This window comes from Capsicum annuum, chromosome 10 (assembly GCF_002878395.1).
Source record: "Capsicum annuum cultivar UCD-10X-F1 chromosome 10, UCD10Xv1.1, whole genome shotgun sequence".
Taxonomy (NCBI): domain Eukaryota; kingdom Viridiplantae; phylum Streptophyta; class Magnoliopsida; order Solanales; family Solanaceae; genus Capsicum; species Capsicum annuum.
In genome coordinates, this window is record NC_061120.1 from 219082661 (window position 1) to 219104294 (window position 21634).

The window sequence follows — 21634 nt, forward strand, 5'->3', positions numbered from 1 at the left end:
CGGACTAAAAAGGAAAGTAGATCGTTCTTTTTGAAACGGAGGGAGTACCATTTACTGCCCAAACTTCAACATTCTAAGGGGTCATATTTGGATACTGATTAGAGTTATACAGGTTGTAGTAATGTAGATATTAGTTATGCGAATGTTAGTTATGCAGAGATTAGTTACGTAAGTATTAGTTATGCGGGATTCTAGATTGCGAACTAAACACCATATTTGGCGTATTGACTTCTCTACATAGCAAAATAGTACTATCCAATATGGTACAAGTTATGCAGTATTTAATACATGAGTAAATCACCTCCTAACCAGTTACTGAACGAACCCTACATACATTTTTAATGTTGGTCTTATCTCTGGTCATGCTTTCAATGAGTAAAATTGCGCTGGAGAATTTTCCCCTCATTTTTTCCTATGTATTCCTCTAAATCAAAAACTGTGATTGTACATTTCCTATGTATATGTTTCAGATATTTATGTTAAATGTCTCAGACATGTTACCTTTGTTGATGTTAGATATCAATCACTACAAGTACGTCCGCTGGCTTAGAGCAGATCTTACCTTGGTTATTTTATCACAAGGTTATCGGTGTATCGAACTTTTTCCTGTTTGTTGAAGGAAAAGCTGCATCCCCCAATGTATCTAAAGTGCTAGAATCCATTCAAGTAAGTGTTCATATCTCCTTAACATTTCCATCATCATTAAATTGTTGTAAACATTCTGTTTCATCACTTCTACGTTTTGTATATTTGGACTTGACATATTGCATCTCTTGATTAATATACAAAATGTGTGTAATCTGCAGGGAGTAAGAGTTATATATAGAACAAAAGAGCTAGAAGATGCACAAGCCAAAAGGTAGCTGATATTTCCATATTTTATACAGTATTCTGTGCCTAAACTATGAAGATGAGGTCTCTGTGCAGTAGAGTAGATATTATTTCCAGTTGCTTTGGGAAATGTTTGTTATCCCTTCTTTGGGTTTTATTTTCTGTATTTAGCCTTGTATCGTTACTAATGGATGCCAAGGAAGAGAGAATCTTTTTGTCCGAAGTTCGATGAGGAAAGCGAAGTTTATGAACTATTATATGTTAGCATGGGTTGACAAGTTTGGACCTGTTGGGAGTATCTTACTTGACAACCTATTATATACCAGGAGTAACTACACTTCATGAGAGTGAAGTTCATTCTTTATTTCCCTTACGTGGAACACCAAGCATTTAATTCCTTTATTTGGTATAGTGGAAGTTAAGTGAATGATATTTACTTCTTTCACCCCCTTTACTAAACTACAGAAATAACTCCATCTCTCGTCGTCCAACTCTTCTGCCTTTCAATCCAAGGGACATTATAGTTCATCCCAAGTAAGCTTTGGATCTGTTATGAGTGTTAAATGACTAAATGTACTGAAGATTGATTTCTGATCATGAAAGTTTGACTGTAAAAGTGTAACATTTGTCTCTTTTCTACAATCTTGACTTCTCAATTTTTAAAATTGCTGGAAAAGTTGAAGGCATTTAATATCAGGTTAAGGAAGAAGTGACTATTCAAGTTACTAACTTAAATCAAACTAAATTTAGAGAGTGAAATTTCCGTATGGGCTAGTAGACATGCTCGGTTCCCTATATTTCATCTCACCTCTCTATTAAGTGAATTTATTATTTGATAAACTGATCTTTATTAATATCTTGTGTCCTAGTCGGATTTGGAATGAAACTTGGCTGGCTGGATTCTTCTACCAACCATGCAACTACGAGTTGTTTGTTAAGCAGACTCTTAACATGGAAATGGCCATCGTCATGGCAAGGGTATGATTGCAATAACTTCATCTGTTTAGTTATGGTTGCCTTTTGATTCACTTCATTGCCCTGTAACTCTACAGAAAGCTGGCGTGGACTGGATAATTCATCTTGATACTGATGAGCTATTACATCCAGCTGGAGCTAGTGAGTATTCTTTACAGAGACTTCTGGCAGATTTACCCGAAGATGTTGATATGGTGATCTTTCCTAATTATGTAAGTAATTGAGCGCACTCTAGGCTGTCTTCTGACTGTGTCTAAGCATGTTACTATATGCGCGAATATTCAAAAAACATGCATTTGCTTCCTTTTCATTTTCTTCAGTCTTTTGTTCTCGTTGGTATCTTCTCTGATGATGGCAAATATTTCAGGAGAGCAGTGTCGAGAGAGATGATGTGAAAGAACCTTTTAGTGAAGTAAGATATCATTCACTGAATCCCTTTTCTTATTTTCCGAGTTCTAGCGTTTAAATTCAATCGTTTGGCTGGAACATCCTCCACCTTTATAAATGAATACGTTTAGATTTCCTTAAAATAAATTTGGATAATTTTATTACTCAATTCTTGAGAATCGAGCAATAGCTAGTAGTCAAAGAGTCATCTCTTTCCGGCAAATGAAAAACTTCACGTCTTGCAGAAGGTAGAGTTGGAGTAGACTCTGTGGAGGAAAGAAAGATAAAGTGTACCTTACAAATATAAGGAGCTAGAGTGTTAAGACTTTGCTTTTTGTTTGTAGCAGCCAGGATTTGTTGTTTTCTGGGGAAAGTTTTCGTAGTTTGTAATTTATACATTAATTATGCAACCAAAGTTCTTTTAGACTGTTTGCCAGTAATACATCTGTATCATGTGGTAGGTCTCGATGTTCAAGAAGAATTTCGACCATCTCCCGAAAGACACCTACTTTGGTAACTACAAGGCAGCAACTCGTGGTAATCCAAACTACTTTTTGACTTATGGAAATGGCAAATCTGCTGCGCGAATTCAAGATCATCTTCGTCCTAATGGTGCTCATAGATGGCACAACTACATGAAAAGCCCAAAGTATGCTTGTTCTGCATGTAATTTCTAACTTGTTTTCCTTTCATCTAACTTCTTTTTTTTAATTATTCCCAGTCCTCCAGAAGCACTGTCTTATCAAAGTTGAAAATACACGTAATGTTGTCGTGTGTTCTCTAGAATGATCTATTTTAGTTATCATGTTTTTAGCTATCTAGTTTACTTCTTAAATTAATGATACTGCAATGCAGCAGCACATTCTCCTTTTAATTGTATAATGAAAATGTATTTTCTTATTATTGTAGAGAGATCAAACTGGAAGAGGCTGCTGTTCTGCACTACACATACCCCAAGTTTTCAGATTTAACTTCACGACGAGATCGTTGTGGATGTAAACCTACAAAAGAAGATGTGAAAAAATGCTTCATGCTAGAATTCGACAGAGCTGTGAGTAATAGGCAGGCCATTGTGCTTAATCATCTCAATCTGGATTACGTTCATAACTTTAATGCGATCAAGCATGTGTTGAATGCTCAAGAAACAAATGTTTTTGCGGTCAAAAGTGGACTGTATAGTTTCTTTGTTGATTAAGTTTCATCTTTACATTGCAGGCTTTTATAATAGCTTCAACTCTGACGGAAGAGGAAATGCTTCGCTGGTAATAATTCTTTTAACTTCCCTTCTTCTGAGCTCATGCTAATCGGTAAACTTATTTTGCCAAATCCTTCTTAGATGTTAAAATCTGATTTCATATTGATCTGTTGTCCACGTGGTGCGTGATGTCTTCTTTGTTTGTATCTTGGAAATGCTGATAGATTCATCCATGGATCAGGTACCGTGAACATGTTGTTTGGACAGATAAAGCACTCACCCGGAAGCTTATCAAGAAGGGCATACTGACACGCATATATACTCCTATGGTAAGATCAAATACTATTTGCCAAAGCTCCTTTGAGTTCATTCCGATGGCCATCAACCCTCGGATACATAATTACAAGAAGCCGAACTCATAATATAACCTTTTTTCTGCCTTTAGTCCATCATACAGGTTTTGAAGGAATCTGGCGTTTTTGCTTCTGCTATTGCATCATCAAATAGAGATATCATAAAAGAAGAGTCTTTATCTTCTACCGGAAACAGAAACGCTTCTGGATATCCTCATACTACTGATACTTTTCCGAGAAAGATGGGTCGTATACTGGAACCTCATGCAACAAGAAAGAAATTCCTGGAATTTAATGAAACTGATCATCCGGCAATTCCACCCGAATCACCTCCTGGCATGGATAGAATTCACCTAGACAAAATACCCTCTGAACATTGAAGAAAAACACTGATATATCCTCGGGAAGATGGCTGTACATGAGTTGTGTCCATACTGGAAATTCGTCTCATAGGATCGCTGAGTATCTAGCCAAGAATTCAGTTTCATATCTTAGATAGAGAAGTATTCTTATAGATATTGCCTGTTCTTTCTTCTCATTCTTTTTTCTCCATTTTTTCTACCCCAGTGAAAGTTCGATATGTATACATGACAGAATGATTTGGAGAATGACAATTTTATTCATGGGGTACATTTATCATTTTTGATGGTACAAGAACAGATCTCTTCAAAGATCTTCTTACTTCTACTCGCGTGCGTCTGTCCGCGATTGAGCTGTTTTTTACTTTATTCAGTATGGAACGACTATATTCGATTCTAAATTTTAGAACTGAATATGATTCTTAGATTGTTGTTAAGTACTTTGTTTCACATCCAGTTGAAGGCCAGTATTTCTGGTCTATGTTGCTCGGACTCTTCAAAAATGTCAATGGGTGTGTGTCGGATTCGCCAAAACTAGTGTGTTTTTGAAGAATCCGATACGGGTGCGGCATCAAAAGTGAAGAGTCCGCGCAACTTAGGTTCTGGTTCAGAAACAAGATCCAACACCTTGTGCACAAAGGGTAATGTTACATTTGATTAGCTTTCTGGCCTAGACTTTGCAACTTCTCTGTTGTAACGCCTATGTGCTATGTTTCGCCGATCCAAAGATACACTACTTTTGGCCGAGGCCGATCAAACACGCATCTGACATCTTTTAGAGAGTCCGAACAACATAACCTATGTGTACTCATGAGAGTTGGGGGTATGCAACTTGCAAACACATATTTTTGATTTGGTAGACTACACATCATATGGGATTGTCTATGACACAATCTATTTTTATAGCTCGAACATGTGAGTACGCATCACATGAATTGTCTATGACACATACATCAACAGTTGATTTTTACGGCTTGAATTCGTGACATACACCACATTGATATTCTCCAAAGCTCCCTTCTTTTTCTTTTTCTATTATATATTGATTAAAATGTAATTCTTAATTTCTGGTAGTAATATTTTTGCTGGACCACTTAATTTTGTATGAGAGGCAACATATAGTGCTTTGCCTGTAACACAATATTGTAATATAATTGGACTTGCTCTAAATTATATTGTTAAATCAGACCAAGTAAAACAAATAGGTAATGTCCTACATCATTTTCCCCTATTTTTTAAGTATAAAATCAGCATAACCTATTGAAAATTCTGGTTTGCTTCATGTGAACATTGTCCATTTTTTTATTAATTATCAATAGAACATTGACATAAAAAAGATATTATATTGTAAAATCAATCAGAGGAATTTTGTGTGAATCAGGTTTCTACTATTAGCATAAAAAATAATTGATTAAAGGAAATCATTCTAAATTGGCAAGTAGTTCATGGTTTAAATAATCAAATTTCATGATTAAGACTAGAGGAAGTTATAATCCTACATGAGATAGGGACTCCATATATAAACAATTGACTGGAGAAAGTTATAAAGGAACATTAGAATTGATAGCAATAAGAGTAGTTTGGGATGGATAGGACCAGTGGTCTTGGATTCGAGTTCTACATACGGAAAAACTCTTGTTATAGGGGGATTTCCTTCTTAAATAGGCCTTACACAACGCGAATCTGTATTACTCGCGATTTCCCCCTTAAATAAGCCTTATACATCGGGAATCTGTATTAGTCGCTCTCGAATGAAGATGTGGAAAACCATTGACTGACAACTACTAAATCTTCTTCAATATTCTTGTGAATTAAAAAACAACTACATGGTAGGCTACTTTGTAGTTTGACATTCTTTAAGTCCCTAGACTTTTTCAAGTTCCTAAACTTGTTTGCCATTGTTTTTTTTAATAATCGTGGTGTTCGAGCCAACTCGTGCACCTCGACTAATTCCACGGGATATTTGCCACCTCCAACCAGAAACAAATACCAGGTAATGTGCCTTTTTCTTAATAACCGTTATGTCTAGGCTAGCTTGTGCACCTCGACTAATTCCGATGGATACCTGCTATCTCCCACCAGCAACAAGTACCCCTCCTACCAGTTGCTTTAATAACTATTATGTCTGGGTCAGCTTGTGCACCTTGACTAATTTCAATGGATACCTGCCATCTCCCACCAGCAACAGGTATCAAGTAATGTGCCCTTTTTTTAATAACCGTTGTGTCTGGGTCAGCTTGTGCACCTCGACTAATTCCGATGGATACTTGCCATTTCGCACCAGCAACAGGTAGCTTGTGCACCTCGACTAATTCCAATGAATACCTGCCATCTCCGACCAGCAAAAGGTACCAGGAACAAATGGAAAGAAATCACCTAGTTTATGTCATTGCTGGGAATTGAACGTGAGACCTCATGATACTCAACCCACGTCGTTGACCACTAGCCCACACCCTCGGGTGCCCCAGTGTTCAAAATCTTCAAAATACATATATATGGAGTTCCACACTCACTAGCAAAACCACACAAGAAAAAAGGAAGTCTTTTACTACCTCAAAAGCCAAAAACACCCAAACAATGGAAGGACATACAGGACAACAAGAGGACTTATTTGCTGATATTGATAAAAAAACAGATGATCAAGCATATAGTGATGGTGAAGTAGCATCATGTACAACAGATGGGAATGAAATAGTGAATATTACTGTCATAGCTGATCCAATCTTGCAAGCAGAATCTATGCCAAGAAGAGGTTATACATACTCGTGGAGAAGGCGAATACAGAAAGTTCTACCTCTATTGAAGATGGATGAATACAACAGGCACGAGTATGATCCGAAAGTAGTTTCATTAGGACCTTACCATCATGGTAAGCCGGAGCTGCAGCTAGCGGAGGACTTCAAGCATATAGCCCTTGAAATGTTTGTTTCCGGTAGCAGCAAAGACGTAGCTTATTTCTATAACAAGATACTAGAAGTTGTTGACAATGCAAGAAGTTGTTATGTCGATGGCTCTACAGACAAGTACAATGATCATGAATTTACTTTAATGATGCTTCTTGATGCCTGCTTTATTATCAACCACATCGAGCTCAGCACATCGGACAGGTATAACAAACTCAGAACCACCAGGCACCATCTTGGAATGTTGGCGTTATCAACAACTGTTCGCGACATGTTTTTGCTTGAGAACCAAATCCCTTTTTGGATCCTGAAGCTCTTGATCAGCTTACGATATGACAAAGATGAAGGAGAAGAATTACTCGAGATGTTCTTGAATTTCACCCTATTCGGTGATTATGAACAGAAAGGAGAAATGAGTTACAACCATGTAGAAGAGCCTCTCCATCTTCTCGAAGCATTTAGAACACGGCTTGTATCACAACAGAGTGAAGTCAGGAACTTTCATCGTACGTGCACACCTCAATGGCTAAAAAGGAAGAAAAGTATCAGCAATGATCGCGTTAACATGAAAAGTTACATACACTCCTTTCGTTCAGTGACAGATCTCAAAGCGAAAGGTATTTACTTCAAGCCTAGCTGCACTCATTCACTGAAGGACATAAAGTTCAAATCACGATACTTCTATGGGCAACTTGTACTTCCAACCTGGTATGTTTCTATCTACACGAAAGCATTCTTCTTGAACATGATAGCCTACGAGATGTGTCCAAATACTGTAACTGATCGTGCTGTGACATCATACGTGTACTTCATGAAATCACTAATCGAGAGCCCAATGGATGTCAAAGAACTACGCGAGAAACAAATACTATTCAACATGCTTGGTAGCGATGAGGAAGTGGCAAGAATGTATAAAGAGATCAACACATATGGAGTGAACAACGCACACATTTTCTACAACGTGAAGGAAAAAATTCAAGAACACTACAATAACAAAGCGAAAACATGGATAGCTGAGCTGATACACACTTACTTTCGGAGTCCATGGACTGCTCTAGCATTACTTGCAGCTACCTTCTTGCTTTGCTTAACGTTTACGCAAACCTATTTTACGATAAATCCCAATCCCAGATCATGAGCAAGTACTAACATATTCAGCATACAGGAGTCGAGGTCTATCAGAAACAGTCTCTCTATCCCGACAAACATATCTGCTCAATGGTGAACCAAGTTAGACATTGCTTCAATAGTTTAAGTTGCAGCTAATAATTCACAACCTTGCTTTATCAAGTAAGGTGATCAAGATCATCTGAATACCATTCAACTTTATACAAGTTTAAGTGCCTACACCAAGTTAAAGCGCGTTTATCTATTGTGCCAAGAATTTTTCATATATTTCCAGGTATTTTGTAAATGAGTAGAAAATATATTCCATTTTTCCTGGGTGAGGTAGAAAAACAATTTCTTAACCATCTAATAAGTAGCCTTAATCTTGGTGGATTCTAAGGGCAAATGTGAATGAAAAATTTCCACATTAGTGTTTACGTATAGAAACACTCCATCATGTGGATAGTGAGGCAAGAATAAGACAAGTGTCGTGCTGTCGTCGTCATCGCTTGGCTTTGGTTTTGGCAAATGATCGATCAAGAGATTATCTTATTGGATAAAACACAATTGAAACTTGATAATTAGTGATGTTTTAATCCAAAAATTCAATAGAAAAATTTTCTCCATCTGCAGACGCACCCAAGCATGCGCGGATGACGGATGTTTGAAGTTCACGTAGTAAATACAGATTGTACCCGGAAAATAACAAATCTTATGCCCCTCAAGATGTATTACAACTTAAATCATTTTTCAAAAATTTCAAAAATCTTATGCATTGTTTTACTTTATCAAGTTGATCTATATATGTTTGATGGTTCAATTTCATTCATCAAAATCAAGAAAATATCATTAATCAGAATTGTACTAATGTATTAAAAAGCAAAGAATATTTGGTGCTTTGTTGTAGACAGACTCAGATAGGGGACCTATCATAAGTACAACCACAACTTATTATAAGTAATCATACTACTTTTTCTTATTTTTAGTTAAAATAATGTCATTAATACTATATTTATTATTTAAAATATTTCTGTATTTGTAACTTTCTGCGTCTCAAATCCATGCTTAGATTCTTTTTATCTTTTCTAAATTAGTTTTCAATTCGGTCTTCGATATTTGTATTGGGACGATAACGAGAAAGTGCCTCTTATTAGAATTTTTGTTCATATTATCGATCTTAAGTTTGAATAAAGAATAAAATAGCGATAGGCTGGTTGCTCGTATAAAACTATTCAATTTCAATAATATATATAAAAAAAAAGATATAGAGGGTTGCTAATGTTTTTTATTTCTATTTGCATAATATTGCTCTATGAAATGAATTGATCTCGAATTATTTGAGATTGAGACGTAGCTGCTAATGCTTTTTTATTTTCCAAATTAAACATTTTCTGCTAGGGCCTAAAAGGCAAAAAGAATATATAAAAAATATTTTGACAACTTTGAGAGTCAAAAGTTGGATAGATATTCACATGGTTTATTATAAGATGACCCAAAATAGGTGGCCAAATAGCAAAACGGTTAAGGGTGTTCAAAATTTAATATATATATATACAAATAATATATTTATATTTTGATGTATATATAATATAAATTTTTAATGAAGGATATTTAATTGAGCATTTGACAAAGTAAGAATTGTTATGTAGATGTAACATAGGACGTGTGTGTTTACTTGTTCAATTTTATATAAGTTTAAGTGTATTCTCGTGCACATCCAAAGGTGAAGGACATAGATGCTAGCTTAGGTCAGATTAAACAACATACACCGGGGTCTATCAGAAACAACCTCTCTACTTTTTTGAAAGTAATGGTATGAACTGTGTACGTTTTACCCTCCACAGACCGCACTATGTTGTTATTGTTGTTGCTTATATGTTATGCCTAAAAAGTTTTTATTCCAATGGCCTATTTTCAAGACTAGCAATGAACAGGGCGGCCGACTCAAGCAAATCGATGGCCTAAGACGAAAATCAAACGGAGAACTTAAATTTTTATGATTATTTTTTTTATAAAGTCTATATTTTAAATTCTGAGATGCAAAATTATAAATATTATAGTCGATTTCTTCTAATATATTTTTTTCCATTAATATAACTAATGCATTTAATTTTTCTTGATACATACTTTAAACACATCAAAATTCTTCTATAATTTCATACTTTTATATCATAAGTTTATTTTTTTTATAAATAATATTTAATATTTTTTTTTATTAAAAGCCTATAAGCTATTATAGCTATAAATAAATAAATTGAAGCCTATCAAATTTGGGGGCCTTAAACGGTTGCCTTTTTTCGAAAGAGGTAAAGCCGGCACTGGCAATGAACTAGGAAAAAATGGTGATTCTAGGCATCTTTCACAACATAATTTCATTCTTTTATCAGAGGTTCTGGTTTGAATGGTAAGTACAAAATCACTTTTATTATGAAGCGTTTTATACTCGATGTGGATCAAAACTTTCGATCTGAATCCAAATTTAATCCGGCTCCCATGAGTGTATACTTGGTTGACACAATCTCCTAGAAAAGGAACACTAAAGAAGGAAAAATACAAAAACCACCAAATCAAATTCTATTGGCTATTGAATGTACAAAGTAAATTCTCAGGTTAAATGAGTAAATTCAGAGCAGAAAGAGACATTTGAATGTCAGTTCACAGTTTGGAAAATGACAGTTAGGGTCATTTGTTCCGAAACAAGTTATCTCGAGATCATTTATCCTGACATTAACTATCTCAGAATTAGTTATCGCACTCTTAAGGACGTGAGATAAAAATAACACAACAATCGTGGGATAACTCATCCCATGCATCTTATTCCAACCAAACATGCGATTAGCTTATCCTAAAATTAATTTTGCGATTAGTTATTCTTTATTGCTCTTATCAAATGAGAGGGGGATAGGTAGGGGGGTGCATCAATCGATTTGGTTTGGTTTTATGTGTTATTGGTTCGGTTTATCAGTTTTTAAATATGCAAAACCAATAACCAACCAATAAGATGTTTTCTTTTCGGTTTATCGATTTTTGTCCTTAACGATTCGGTTTTCGATTTAACCAATAAGAAAATACTCCTAAAATAGAAATAGTAACAACTAACATAAAAAAAAAAAAGAAATCTTAATTGCCGCCAAAATCATACGCAATGCGTTTTAGTTTACAACAACCTTCAAACTTGAAATTAATGTTAGTTTGGAAAAAAACTGAATCCTAATTGTTGGAAGCTACTAAATGCTTCAAGTTTTCCAATACGACAATACTCGTGCTTTGTATTGTGCCTTTATTGCCCTGAATAAATTAATACTTTGTGAATCTCTGAATTGTGAATAAGTAGTGTATATAATATATATATATGTGTGTGTGTGTGTGTGTATAACACAAATAGAGGTAAAACAGTAATTTAGTGTATCCTTATTGAGTTATCGGTTTAACCGATAACCCAATAAGCTAAAACCGAAATCGAATCGTTTACCCAATAAATTTTTTTATAAAATCAATAAAAAACTGTTAACCCAATAACCTAATAGCATTTTTATTGGTTCGATTTATCGATGGATTCGATTTTTAAGAAGAGGGCCCTTTAATATATGATATGAGGTTAAAGAGACTTCCAACAAGTCACCTCCAAAAGTACTAAAACATAATTGAAACATCAATTGTTTTTTCCTTAGCAACTTTTGTCTAAAAGGTAATAACTTTTTTCACTCTTCAATATTTCATAAACTCAATGGCACATGGTGTGCTTTTCAAAGTACAAGTGAGGTCATTGTTTTTCATTGGATATAAATAGACATGTATTAGAGGAGAAAATGAAGTCACATGGAACTATACAACATTTATGTGTTATTCAAGAATCAGTGGCAAATTTTGCATGCTCCTTAATTCATATTGATCTTTTTTAGTCACCCTTTATTTCAGCTACTTTAGGTATGTGTTTAATGTTTTCTGATTACTTATATTATATGATATATGATTCCAAGAATTTAGCTGATGTGACACAGTTTTGTGGTAACTTTTTAGGTTGAGTTATCATAATTACATAATATCGCAAGTTGTATTTTATATTTTTGCAAATTATTGCTATAAAAATAAAAATACATATGATTTTTACTGCCCTTATGATCGATATATATTTTATATTTTTGCAAACTGTTGCTACAAAAATACAAATGCATACAAATACATATGCTACAAAATATAATTTGATAAAAGTATTGTTATTTTTTGTAATTTAATACTTAAGTATGCTACTTTATGTATTTTTTCCTACTTTAAATGGTATTAGAGTCGGGCCCATCCCGATTTGGGCTTCCGATTGGCGCTCCAGTTGGTAGTGGCACAACCAAGATTTTCATTGAGGGAGTTCAAAAGTATATATACGAATTAATCGAAGGGGGTTCAATATCTACTATATATACATAAAAAATATTTTAAACCATGTAAAAATAGTATAGAAACGGTAGAATTTTCCGTCGAAGGGGGTTCGAGCAAACGTGGCTCCGCCACTGCTAGTTGGCATGAGCGTGAAGGGGGTGTTAGAATTCCACATTGATTGGAGAATGGACTAATGTTTGCTAGTATTGCGTGAAGGGGGTGTTAGAATCCCACATTGATCGGAGAATGGACGGATGGTTTGCTTGTAAAGACTTAGGCAATCTTCTCCTCGCGCGCCAATTTGCTTATATTACGGGGGATGCTTTGGGCACCATGCTTCCTATTGAGGTGGTTCTTGTTTTCATGTCGTCAGGGTCGTTGCTACATTGACTCAAGGGTGGTCACTCGAACACTCTTCATCGAAAAACTATATTGTTCATATTGAAATAACACTATGTACACAGGTTGAAAACAACTTTTAAAAGATACATACTAACATTTTGAACACTCTTAGCAAAATTTCTAGCTTCGCCACTGCATGTTGTAATAGAAATGCCTCTGTTTAGTTGGCAGGTGTTTGTTAAGATCTGTTTGTTTGGTGAAGGACTCATGATGAATTTCTAAAATGGGAAAGAGAAGAAATTGGTTTGTCTTTGTCAAGAGATTTTTCATTTCTGAGATAGAACCAACAGTTGATCAAAAGGTTTGAATTTCAACATTCTGTTGTGCATGCTTTTAAGTTGCTTGGACTCTTCAAAAATGTTGGCGCACCCCTTGTGATCCTCCAAAGATGTACTATCTTTGAAGGATCCGACACGCACCGGATGATATTTTTGAAGAGTCCGAGCAACATAGGCATGCTTAGTAGTGAGTAAATCTTTGGATATACTAAACAGGAAATCATGGAAAAATCTAACAGAAAGCAAAGAGATGGAAATGTTGCCTGTTTAGAAGGTTCAAGTTGAGGAAATGTCCTGCCATAACATCGGCACCTGAGCAAACGTTATCTGAGGCGAAAGAACAGCAACGGAAGCACGCTTTTGCAGTTGCTATAGCAACAGCAGCAGCTGCTGAGGCTGCTGTAGCTGCTGCAAATGCTGCTGCTGATGTTATCCGTCTAACGAATGCTCCACATGAATTCAAAAGGAAACGTAAACAAGCTGCCATTAGAATCCAAAGCGCTTATCGATCTCACCTGGTGAGGCATCCTTTCTACTTGCTCTTGAACTTTCCATAATGCATAGTGTATCTAGTTTTTCACTCATACAGTTTCATTGTGAGCTTGTTGCAGACATGCATTTAAATGCAGAAAGTTGAAAATTAGTTAGTAATTCACCACAATCAAACCGCAGTTAATGCTATAATGAAGATCTTCATGCACCCAATTGTTGTGAGACTAATAAGTTTCAATATTATTCAAGTACTTTGTTGATGATTCAAGTAGTATGTTGTAACTTAGAAGGCGAAGTCGCCTAAACAAGTTTGAGGTAGGTTTGGATATAGCAGGACGTGACCTGTGACTGTTAGACTAAAAGCCCCCCTCCCCCACCTCAAAAAAAAAGGATAACGAAATAAGGATTGGTACAGAAAAGAGGCCAGCCCCTTTCTCCTCTTATTAAAGGAGCACAACTAATCACGGGTACAAGCCTTTGGAAACAGCCTCCGGCAGAAGTGCAAGGTAAGGCTGCGTACAATACACCCTTGTGGTGGGACCCTTCCCCGGACCCGCGCATAGCGGGAGCTTTAGTGCACCGGGCTGCCCTTAACTACTTATTATGAGGCTCAATCCTAAGGTTGCACTGTTTTGCCGTTTGTCTGTTAATCACATCGGCCATAAGGTAGTCTATCACCTCGGTTGGGGAGAAAAGTATTTTGTCGTTGGAAATCCCTCTCCGCATATCAAACTCTTTCTCTTATACAGCAAGGCATATCTCTAAGTATTTTTGTTGTGTTTAAGGCTACTTATGCTTTTTCTTTTTACTTCTCGAAATATTTTCTGACCTTCGCTGAAATGAACTGGTGTCTGATCTCTGACCTCGTGATATGTCGCGCAGGCCAGGAAAGCATTAAGTGCTCTAAAGGGTCTTGTGAAGCTTCAAGCAGTGATTAGAGGTGAAATTGTGAGAAAAAGACTCATTGCCGAATTGAAGTACATGTTGCCTCTTCATCAAAAGTCAAAAACAAGAGTTTATCAAATTAAACTCCCTACTTCTGAAGATTATCATGACAATAATGACAAGAAACACATTAATAGTCCAAGGGAAATTATGAAATCCAAAGAACTAAAGGTAAGTGAAATCATTCAGCTTTTGTCTAGTTAAGGTTCCAAACATTGGTTCAACTATGACCGTTGTGGTTTGGACCTCCAAAATGAGAAGAAAAGGGCATCCCGGTTCACTAGAGCTCCCGCTATGCGCAGGGTACGGGGAAGGGCCCGACCACAAGGGTCTATTGTACGCAGTCCTACCTTGCATTCCAAAATGATGAGATTTATCTAGTTTTTACAACTGTAATATGGTTTTGGTTGTTGGCGCGCAGCTTAAATGCAAGAGCCTTAGGACTTGGAATATCAACTTGGCTTCAGACAGTGAAGCCTTGTCGTCAAAAAGAGAAGAACTCATTGACAGAAGAGAGCATTTGATGAGATACTCATTTTCACATCGGGTAACTTCATCTGCACTTGCATTCTTTCAATCGTTATAAAAGTAGGAGGTTACTTATCGATATAGACAAGGCAATTATTACACTATCAACGTATTTTAACATGTTGTAGTAGGTAGTCTGCCTTACTTTCTAGATTTCTAATCTCACTTTTTATGAATGATTATAGGAGAGAAGAAATGAACAAACTCTACGAGATGTATTAACCAGCAAGCAAAACAGAAGAAGCTGCAGGTTTGATCAATTGGCAGAACTCGAGGTACCAAGAAAAGCAGGATTGTTTGAGAAGTTGAGATCATTTGCAGACTCAAATGTTCATCTAGATAACATGAATCAGATGGCACAACTTAAAGTGAGAAAAACGCACAGAGCAGATTGCATTGAGGACCTACATTCTCCTTCTTCACTTCCAAGAAGATCATTTTCTAATGTAAAACGAAAATCGCATACTGGTGTTAACTCTTTACCAAGTTCTCCTATATTTCCTACTTACATGGCTGCTACAGAATCTGCGAAGGCAAAAACAAGCTCGATGAGCATACCAAGGCAACACTTAAGGTTACGCGAGACTTTGTCTGGACAACATTCTCCTTATAACCTCAAGATTTCTTCTTGGAGATCATCTAATGGTGAAATGTACGACAGTCCCAGAATGAGCAGAACCACTAGCAGATAACTCAACTAAACTATTTCACTAACTTCCTACTAGCACAAGTACCGCGTAAGTCCACCAAAGATGAGTGTTGTGTCGTTCATTATTGACTTATTTATGGAGTACTTCCAGCAAAGGAAAGCAGAAACTCAGAGATCTGCAGCACTACTTCTGGATATGGAAACAATTTTGAAAAATGGAGCTAGTGCCCATCTTTGATTACTGGTTTCAACATTTCCATAGACTTACCACAATGTGTATATAGCTCAATGTTTCCTCCCTTTCCCCATTTGTTTACCCTTGTGTTATTTATTTATTTATTGATTTTTTTGTCTTGGGTGCTTCAGAGTTGAGCATATTGGAGGAAGAATTGTTGTTTGATTTTCCCTTTTATAGCGGAAATGTCAAGAAGATAAAGAGCAAATTTACTCCAACTTCCACAATCTATGCTACATCCAATGTAACAGAATAACACATGAGAGGCACAATGTTCTCAACAGAGCTTGACAGATATCACAGGCTACAAATTTGTAAACCTTTGGAACATAACGCCATCGGCAAGATAATGACAATTGAACAAGAAATATCAGAAATGCTAACATTCTATAAGGACACAGTAATTGCTCCAACCATCATTTGCAATGGCCAAAGCCTGAAGATTTGTATGTCCACCATCAGTAGAAGTCGAGTCTCAAGTATAAGCATACCTTGCAGACAGTAGCAGAAGGAAGTCGATAAGCAGGTTACTTGAGTAGCATGATTTGAGATTGCAGATGCCTGATAGAGGACATAAACTCCCATTTGCTTCTGTTCATGGAGACGGCTTTCCTTCAAAGGGCTTTAGAAAGTTGCAGGAGGAGGCAACACAAATCTTAAGAGTTGATTTAGACCAGAAAATGACTATCTAATCACTTTTCTTTTCTCCATTAATGTTCATGAACAACTGATCTCTTAAAGTTTCAACTATCTTTGATAAAATGTCACCGTTGGAAGCTAGATAATCTTCAGCGTCCTGTCTACTATTTAAAACCTGTCCATCTATGAAGTAGCTCCCACCTCCTTTCAGAATAACTTCATGTTCACAAGCCAATTCCAAAACCTCAGATTCAATGGAAAAGCCTCTGCCGTACTGTATCTTCAGTTCAGCTTCTGTTGACGCAGGAGCTAGCTTATTTTTAACCACCTTTACACAGATCCCAAGACCAGTAATCTGGAAAACATTTCAAGCAAGCACTTAAGTACTCAAAAGATAATTAATAAACCAGTGAAAAAACAACGTGAAACTCATCTCAGACTAGTCCATCTGAAAATAAAGGGAATAAGCAAAACAAAGAAAAGCGGGTAAAGAGCTCTTTTTTAACTTTGACGCTGGGGTGAATATTATTAAATAAGGATTATCAATGCAGACATTGCCAGATTATTCGTACAAGAGAACAGAAAAGAGAGCTCAAGCTCTTTAGAGGGAGTAGTACAGTAATGAAGTAGTTTCGTATCTTCTCTACAACAAATAGCACGTACATGTCTTGGTCCAACGCACAACTTAAATGACAGATTTTTGCCATGGTGACTTCAGATGTTTATTTGGCCAATTATGTTTGTGATAAGTTTAAGAAGTCAGTTGGGAAATATCATATTCTCCTCCTCATGCTCCAAAGAAAGAGAACGGAGTGACAGATTCAGATATTATTCATACAACCTTCTGAAGAATCGTGACATCGAGAATTTAGATTGTAATAACATTTAAGAAACAAACTAAGCAAGTTTTAGAATTTGGAAGCCCATATAGGATAATTATCATAATAGTTTAATAAAATATATTTCTGAAGGCACGAATCAACGAGTCAGAAACATGCAATATCTACCTTATCCCTGGTCGTAAGCAATTGTTTTCTAATTGTTCTAAGTCGTACGGCAGCATAAAAAGGCAAAGCATTTCCACCACAAGTTACTTCTTCCATACACCCGATGCCTCGAACTAATCCTTTGTTAGATCTTCTTACCTAAATATAGGTCAGATCAGCATGCCAGCTGTATCAAAAAGTAGATTATAATGTATAATGTGTTCTAGTAACCAGATCAGACCTGATTAATGAAAATAATTAGTGTGCTAGAGTTGCATAACGAATAATGAATTTTACGTAGTGCTTGTGTCATAATCTTTGACTGCAAGCCTTTAGGAGAGTCACATAACGTAGCATCAAGCTCAAGTTGGGGAACAAGAGCTGCCACCTGTTAAAAGGAAATAAGAATTCAAAACTTTCAGACGCAAAGACGGTTGGTCATTTATAAAAGGGAACGATGATCAGCCTTGAATTTCTTGTAGCAAAAGAATCGGCCTTGAATTATAAAGGTGAAGCACTTACACTATCAACCACGATTACATCCATGGATCCACTTTTTGTCAGGGTATTGACAATACTCAGCAAGTTCTCAGCAGAATCTGGCTGTGAAATAAGCAGATTCTCTACATTAACCCCTATTGCTTCAGCGACGGAGGGGTTCATTCCATTTTCGACATCCAGATATGCACAATAACCTGTCGGTCCAAAAGAAATATGATGAGAGGAAACAAATTTGAAAATTATAGAGGAAGGAAATACTGAAACTGCCATAAAGATTTCAACTTGATAATTCTGGATAGCATTATCTCATGATAAACATTGAAATGTTCCTTCCAAAAGGTGAATTATCTTTACCTTCGAGAGCTAGAACCACTTTCTTGTTTACTTTTCATTTATTTCTCTAGAGTAGTCTTATCCGAAAGAATAGAGGACTGTACAATGTCCATGAGTACATCTGAAGATCAACTTGTTTAGTATCATGACTGTCCAAAGTTTTTTTACCGATCATCCTACGCTGCATTTTGTTTCAATGCTTAAGTATGCCTTAGCCATCACTAAGACTAACAATCACTTTTTACGTCAAACTAGAATAAAGAAGAACTCATTGTTCTCTAATCAAAATTGAAGAACAAGATCAGAATAAAACATCTTTTCAGAGTTTCCCGAGATATAAAACAATTATAGAAGCACTTTATCCATTTCTAAGCAATCTAATATGCTCATTTATATAAACTCGAAAAAGTTACAGCCATGACACCTATGCAAAAGAAAAAAGATAGGTGTATATCCAACTGGCAAGGATAATATTTCTGCTCCTTTTATTCAAATAAAAGCAATAATCTAGAGAAGCATTAAGTGAACAGTAAAAGGTCAGTATATTTTTCACCTCCAAGCTTTTGAGCCTCTCTAATTACATGAAGGGCAAGTGTTGTCTTCCCAGATGCTTCTTGTCCATAAATTTCAACAATTCTTCCCTTCAGAAGGAAATTCAAATGTACTGCCACTGTTAATTCCAGCAATATCCTTACGACGGGAAGAGTATCGATAATTCGATTCAGAGAAGCAACGGGCACTAAAATCATTATACAGATAAATACAAATTCAAAACACATAAGGAAATATACTAATTCAGAGAAGCAACAAGCACTGAAATCATAATTTTATAACTGAGCATCTTCTGAAACTACAAATGGCACTTTGGTAAAGCATAGCGTCAATTCCTATTGTTCAATGACATATATCCATTTGGTGCAGCCTCACGGAAGAAAAGAAGGACAATGCTATACACATAATTATACTTGGAAATTATGCCATTTTAAACCTTTAAAAGAACACTTCTAATGGGATGCAACCATAAACTAGTCGGTTGAGAAATGCAGCCGAAATATAAACCAAATACAGGTATAAGTTAAGATGCTACACTTTTCCTAATCCTCCTCCTACAAAAAAAATTAAACGTGAACCCTATCAACAAACTAATTTCAAGAGATCAAACATCCATGGCCCTTTGCTGATACAGAATCAGCCATTACTTGTTTGGGATTACAAAATTTAGACAACACACGTCAGAACCACATGAAGACCCCATTTTTACCACTGGCGTTAATTACACATCTACGGTTGGAATAAACACATTTAACGTAATAACTTAATATAAAATCACCTTGGGTAGTCCTCCAACCCCAAGTGCTAGATCAAGCCTCAATGATCCTGTAGGTATTACAGGAGTCCGTCTAGAACCAAAGAAGCGCTGCAAGGACAACATTGATTCTTTGCAAAAATCACCTTTAAGCTGTGAGAGGGCCGAATGCAGTGCGGTGGCTTTCTCTTTCTCTGATGTTTTGGTGTCATCTCGGATTTCATCAAATTCGCCTTCTGAAGATTTCAATAGATAACAAGGTTGGAGTTATCTAGTTAAAGATACTTGTATGATAAAGGATGAAACCACAAGAAGACTTCCGGCAGTTTAACACCAATAGGTTGCTCCAACCTAACGACTGTATGTTGAAGACAAGCTATTGGATTTCCAACAGATAACAGAGCATTATTATACATATAGTCACTAATTGAGAAGGTAATCTCATCCTATCACCCTTTTTGTCAAATGTTCGGCCAAATTGTTCTTTGCTTTGCAAGTATACTAAAATCTTTACCTCAACAAGTATTATGTTTGATACTACGTTCAAACATATAGAATAATATCACACAATTAGTAAATGCAAAACATATTTCACCAAGCAAAGTTGTAGATACGTGAGCAAGCTACGTCACTGAAATGTCTTATTTTAATCTGAGGGTTTATCGGAAACAACATCTCTATCTCTACGATGCACAAGTAAGGTTTGCATACTCAATACACTCCCCAAGCCCCACTTGTGTGATTACACCAGGTATGTTGTTGTTGTTGTCTACAAGTTACCGTCTTTTATTCTTTGACTAATCAGGAAACAAGATACATCTGTGGAGCCGTTCTTCTATGTAATACTCTCAAATCCTCTCAAGGGGGGGAAAGCTTCTATAAGATTCTAGCCTAGCAACAAAGTACAGCAAAATTCAGCCATCATAGAGATTGAAAAACTAGATAAAGATGTTATAACACAGAAGCACCAAACAACTAACAACTTGCAAACGAGCATTTATACCAACCCTCACATCCACACAAAAAAAGAAGATCCAAACTTTTTTAAGACAAAAAAGAAAAAGATTTGAACTTTACAGTCATAAAAATTAAACTACAACAACATATCCAGTGTAATCCCACGAACGTGATCTAGGGATGGTAGTGTGTACGCAAACCTCACCCCTTCATAAAAAGGAAGATAGGCTGTTTCCAATAGACTCTTGGTTCAAAACAAACGAAAACAACAACAACAACAACAAACAAGAAGATACAATAATCAACGGGAGGAAAACAACCAATAGAAATAAAAATCTAAGAATACATAAAAATACAAGACTAAAACTAATACTCCAAGAATACGAAAAAGAAAAACACTCAAACTGCCTACTAAAATGCAATCCTAATTCTCAACCTCCACACCCTCTAATTATCCTACTCTCCTAATTCTCGACCTACAAACCTACTATCCTAATTCTCGACCTCCACATCCTCCTATTATCCTACTCTCCTAATTCTCGACCTACTAAACTACTATCCTAATTCTCAACCTCTACACCCTGCAATTATCCTACTCTCCTAATTCTCGACTTACTAAACGTCCACACCCTCCTATTATCCTACTCTCCAAACCTACTTGCTACTTCCCCGGGAGTAGTGGTATGGACTGCGTACATCTTACCCTCCCCAGACCTCACTATGTAGGAATACACTGGGTTTGTTGTTGTTGACACCCTCCTATTATCCTACACTCCTAATTCTCGATCTACTAACCTACTATCCTAATTCTCAACCTCCACACCCTCCTATTATCCTACTCTCCTAATTCTTGACCTACTAAACGTCCACACCCTCCTATTATCCTACTCTCCAAACCT

The 21634-nt window shown here is 36.2% G+C and overlaps 4 protein-coding genes across 4 annotated transcripts in view; 3 read left to right on the forward strand and 1 right to left on the reverse strand.

The window, feature by feature from the left end:
* The window catches only part of LOC107845170 (glycosyltransferase-like At2g41451), a 9073-nt gene extending 4693 nt beyond the window's left edge, over positions 1-4380 (forward strand). The window contains exons 3-12 of the mRNA XM_047397833.1: positions 517-666; positions 807-859; positions 1701-1809; positions 1884-2018; positions 2174-2218; positions 2655-2842; positions 3103-3244; positions 3409-3455; positions 3630-3717; positions 3834-4380. Coding sequence (XP_047253789.1) covers positions 517-666; positions 807-859; positions 1701-1809; positions 1884-2018; positions 2174-2218; positions 2655-2842; positions 3103-3244; positions 3409-3455; positions 3630-3717; positions 3834-4121 — 1245 coding nt within the window. The 3' untranslated portion in view covers positions 4122-4380. The remainder of the gene's footprint in view (positions 1-516; positions 667-806; positions 860-1700; positions 1810-1883; positions 2019-2173; positions 2219-2654; positions 2843-3102; positions 3245-3408; positions 3456-3629; positions 3718-3833) is intronic.
* A 2297-nt stretch (positions 4381-6677) lies between these two features.
* On the forward strand, positions 6678-8200 carry LOC107844698 (UPF0481 protein At3g47200-like). The gene has a single exon (XM_016689059.2). It carries the CDS (start codon positions 6678-6680, stop codon positions 8139-8141), a length of 1464 nt encoding a protein of 487 aa, XP_016544545.1. The 3' UTR covers positions 8142-8200.
* A 4118-nt stretch (positions 8201-12318) lies between these two features.
* LOC107843901 (protein IQ-DOMAIN 12-like) lies at positions 12319-16052 on the forward strand. Its single transcript, XM_016688321.2, has 5 exons — positions 12319-13187; positions 13404-13682; positions 14539-14772; positions 15023-15148; positions 15315-16052. Exons 1-5 carry the CDS (start codon positions 13110-13112, stop codon positions 15819-15821), a joined length of 1224 nt encoding a protein of 407 aa, XP_016543807.2. The 5' UTR covers positions 12319-13109; the 3' UTR covers positions 15822-16052.
* Positions 16053-16201: 149 nt separating this feature from the next.
* The window catches only part of LOC107843900 (DNA repair protein recA homolog 2, mitochondrial), a 7237-nt gene continuing 1804 nt past the window's right edge, over positions 16202-21634 (reverse strand). The window contains exons 3-8 of the mRNA XM_016688320.2: positions 19803-20014; positions 19026-19113; positions 18161-18333; positions 17880-18026; positions 17660-17797; positions 16202-17007 (exon numbers count right to left, since the gene is read on the reverse strand). Coding sequence (XP_016543806.1) covers positions 16702-17007; positions 17660-17797; positions 17880-18026; positions 18161-18333; positions 19026-19113; positions 19803-20014 — 1064 coding nt within the window. The 3' untranslated portion in view covers positions 16202-16701. The remainder of the gene's footprint in view (positions 17008-17659; positions 17798-17879; positions 18027-18160; positions 18334-19025; positions 19114-19802; positions 20015-21634) is intronic.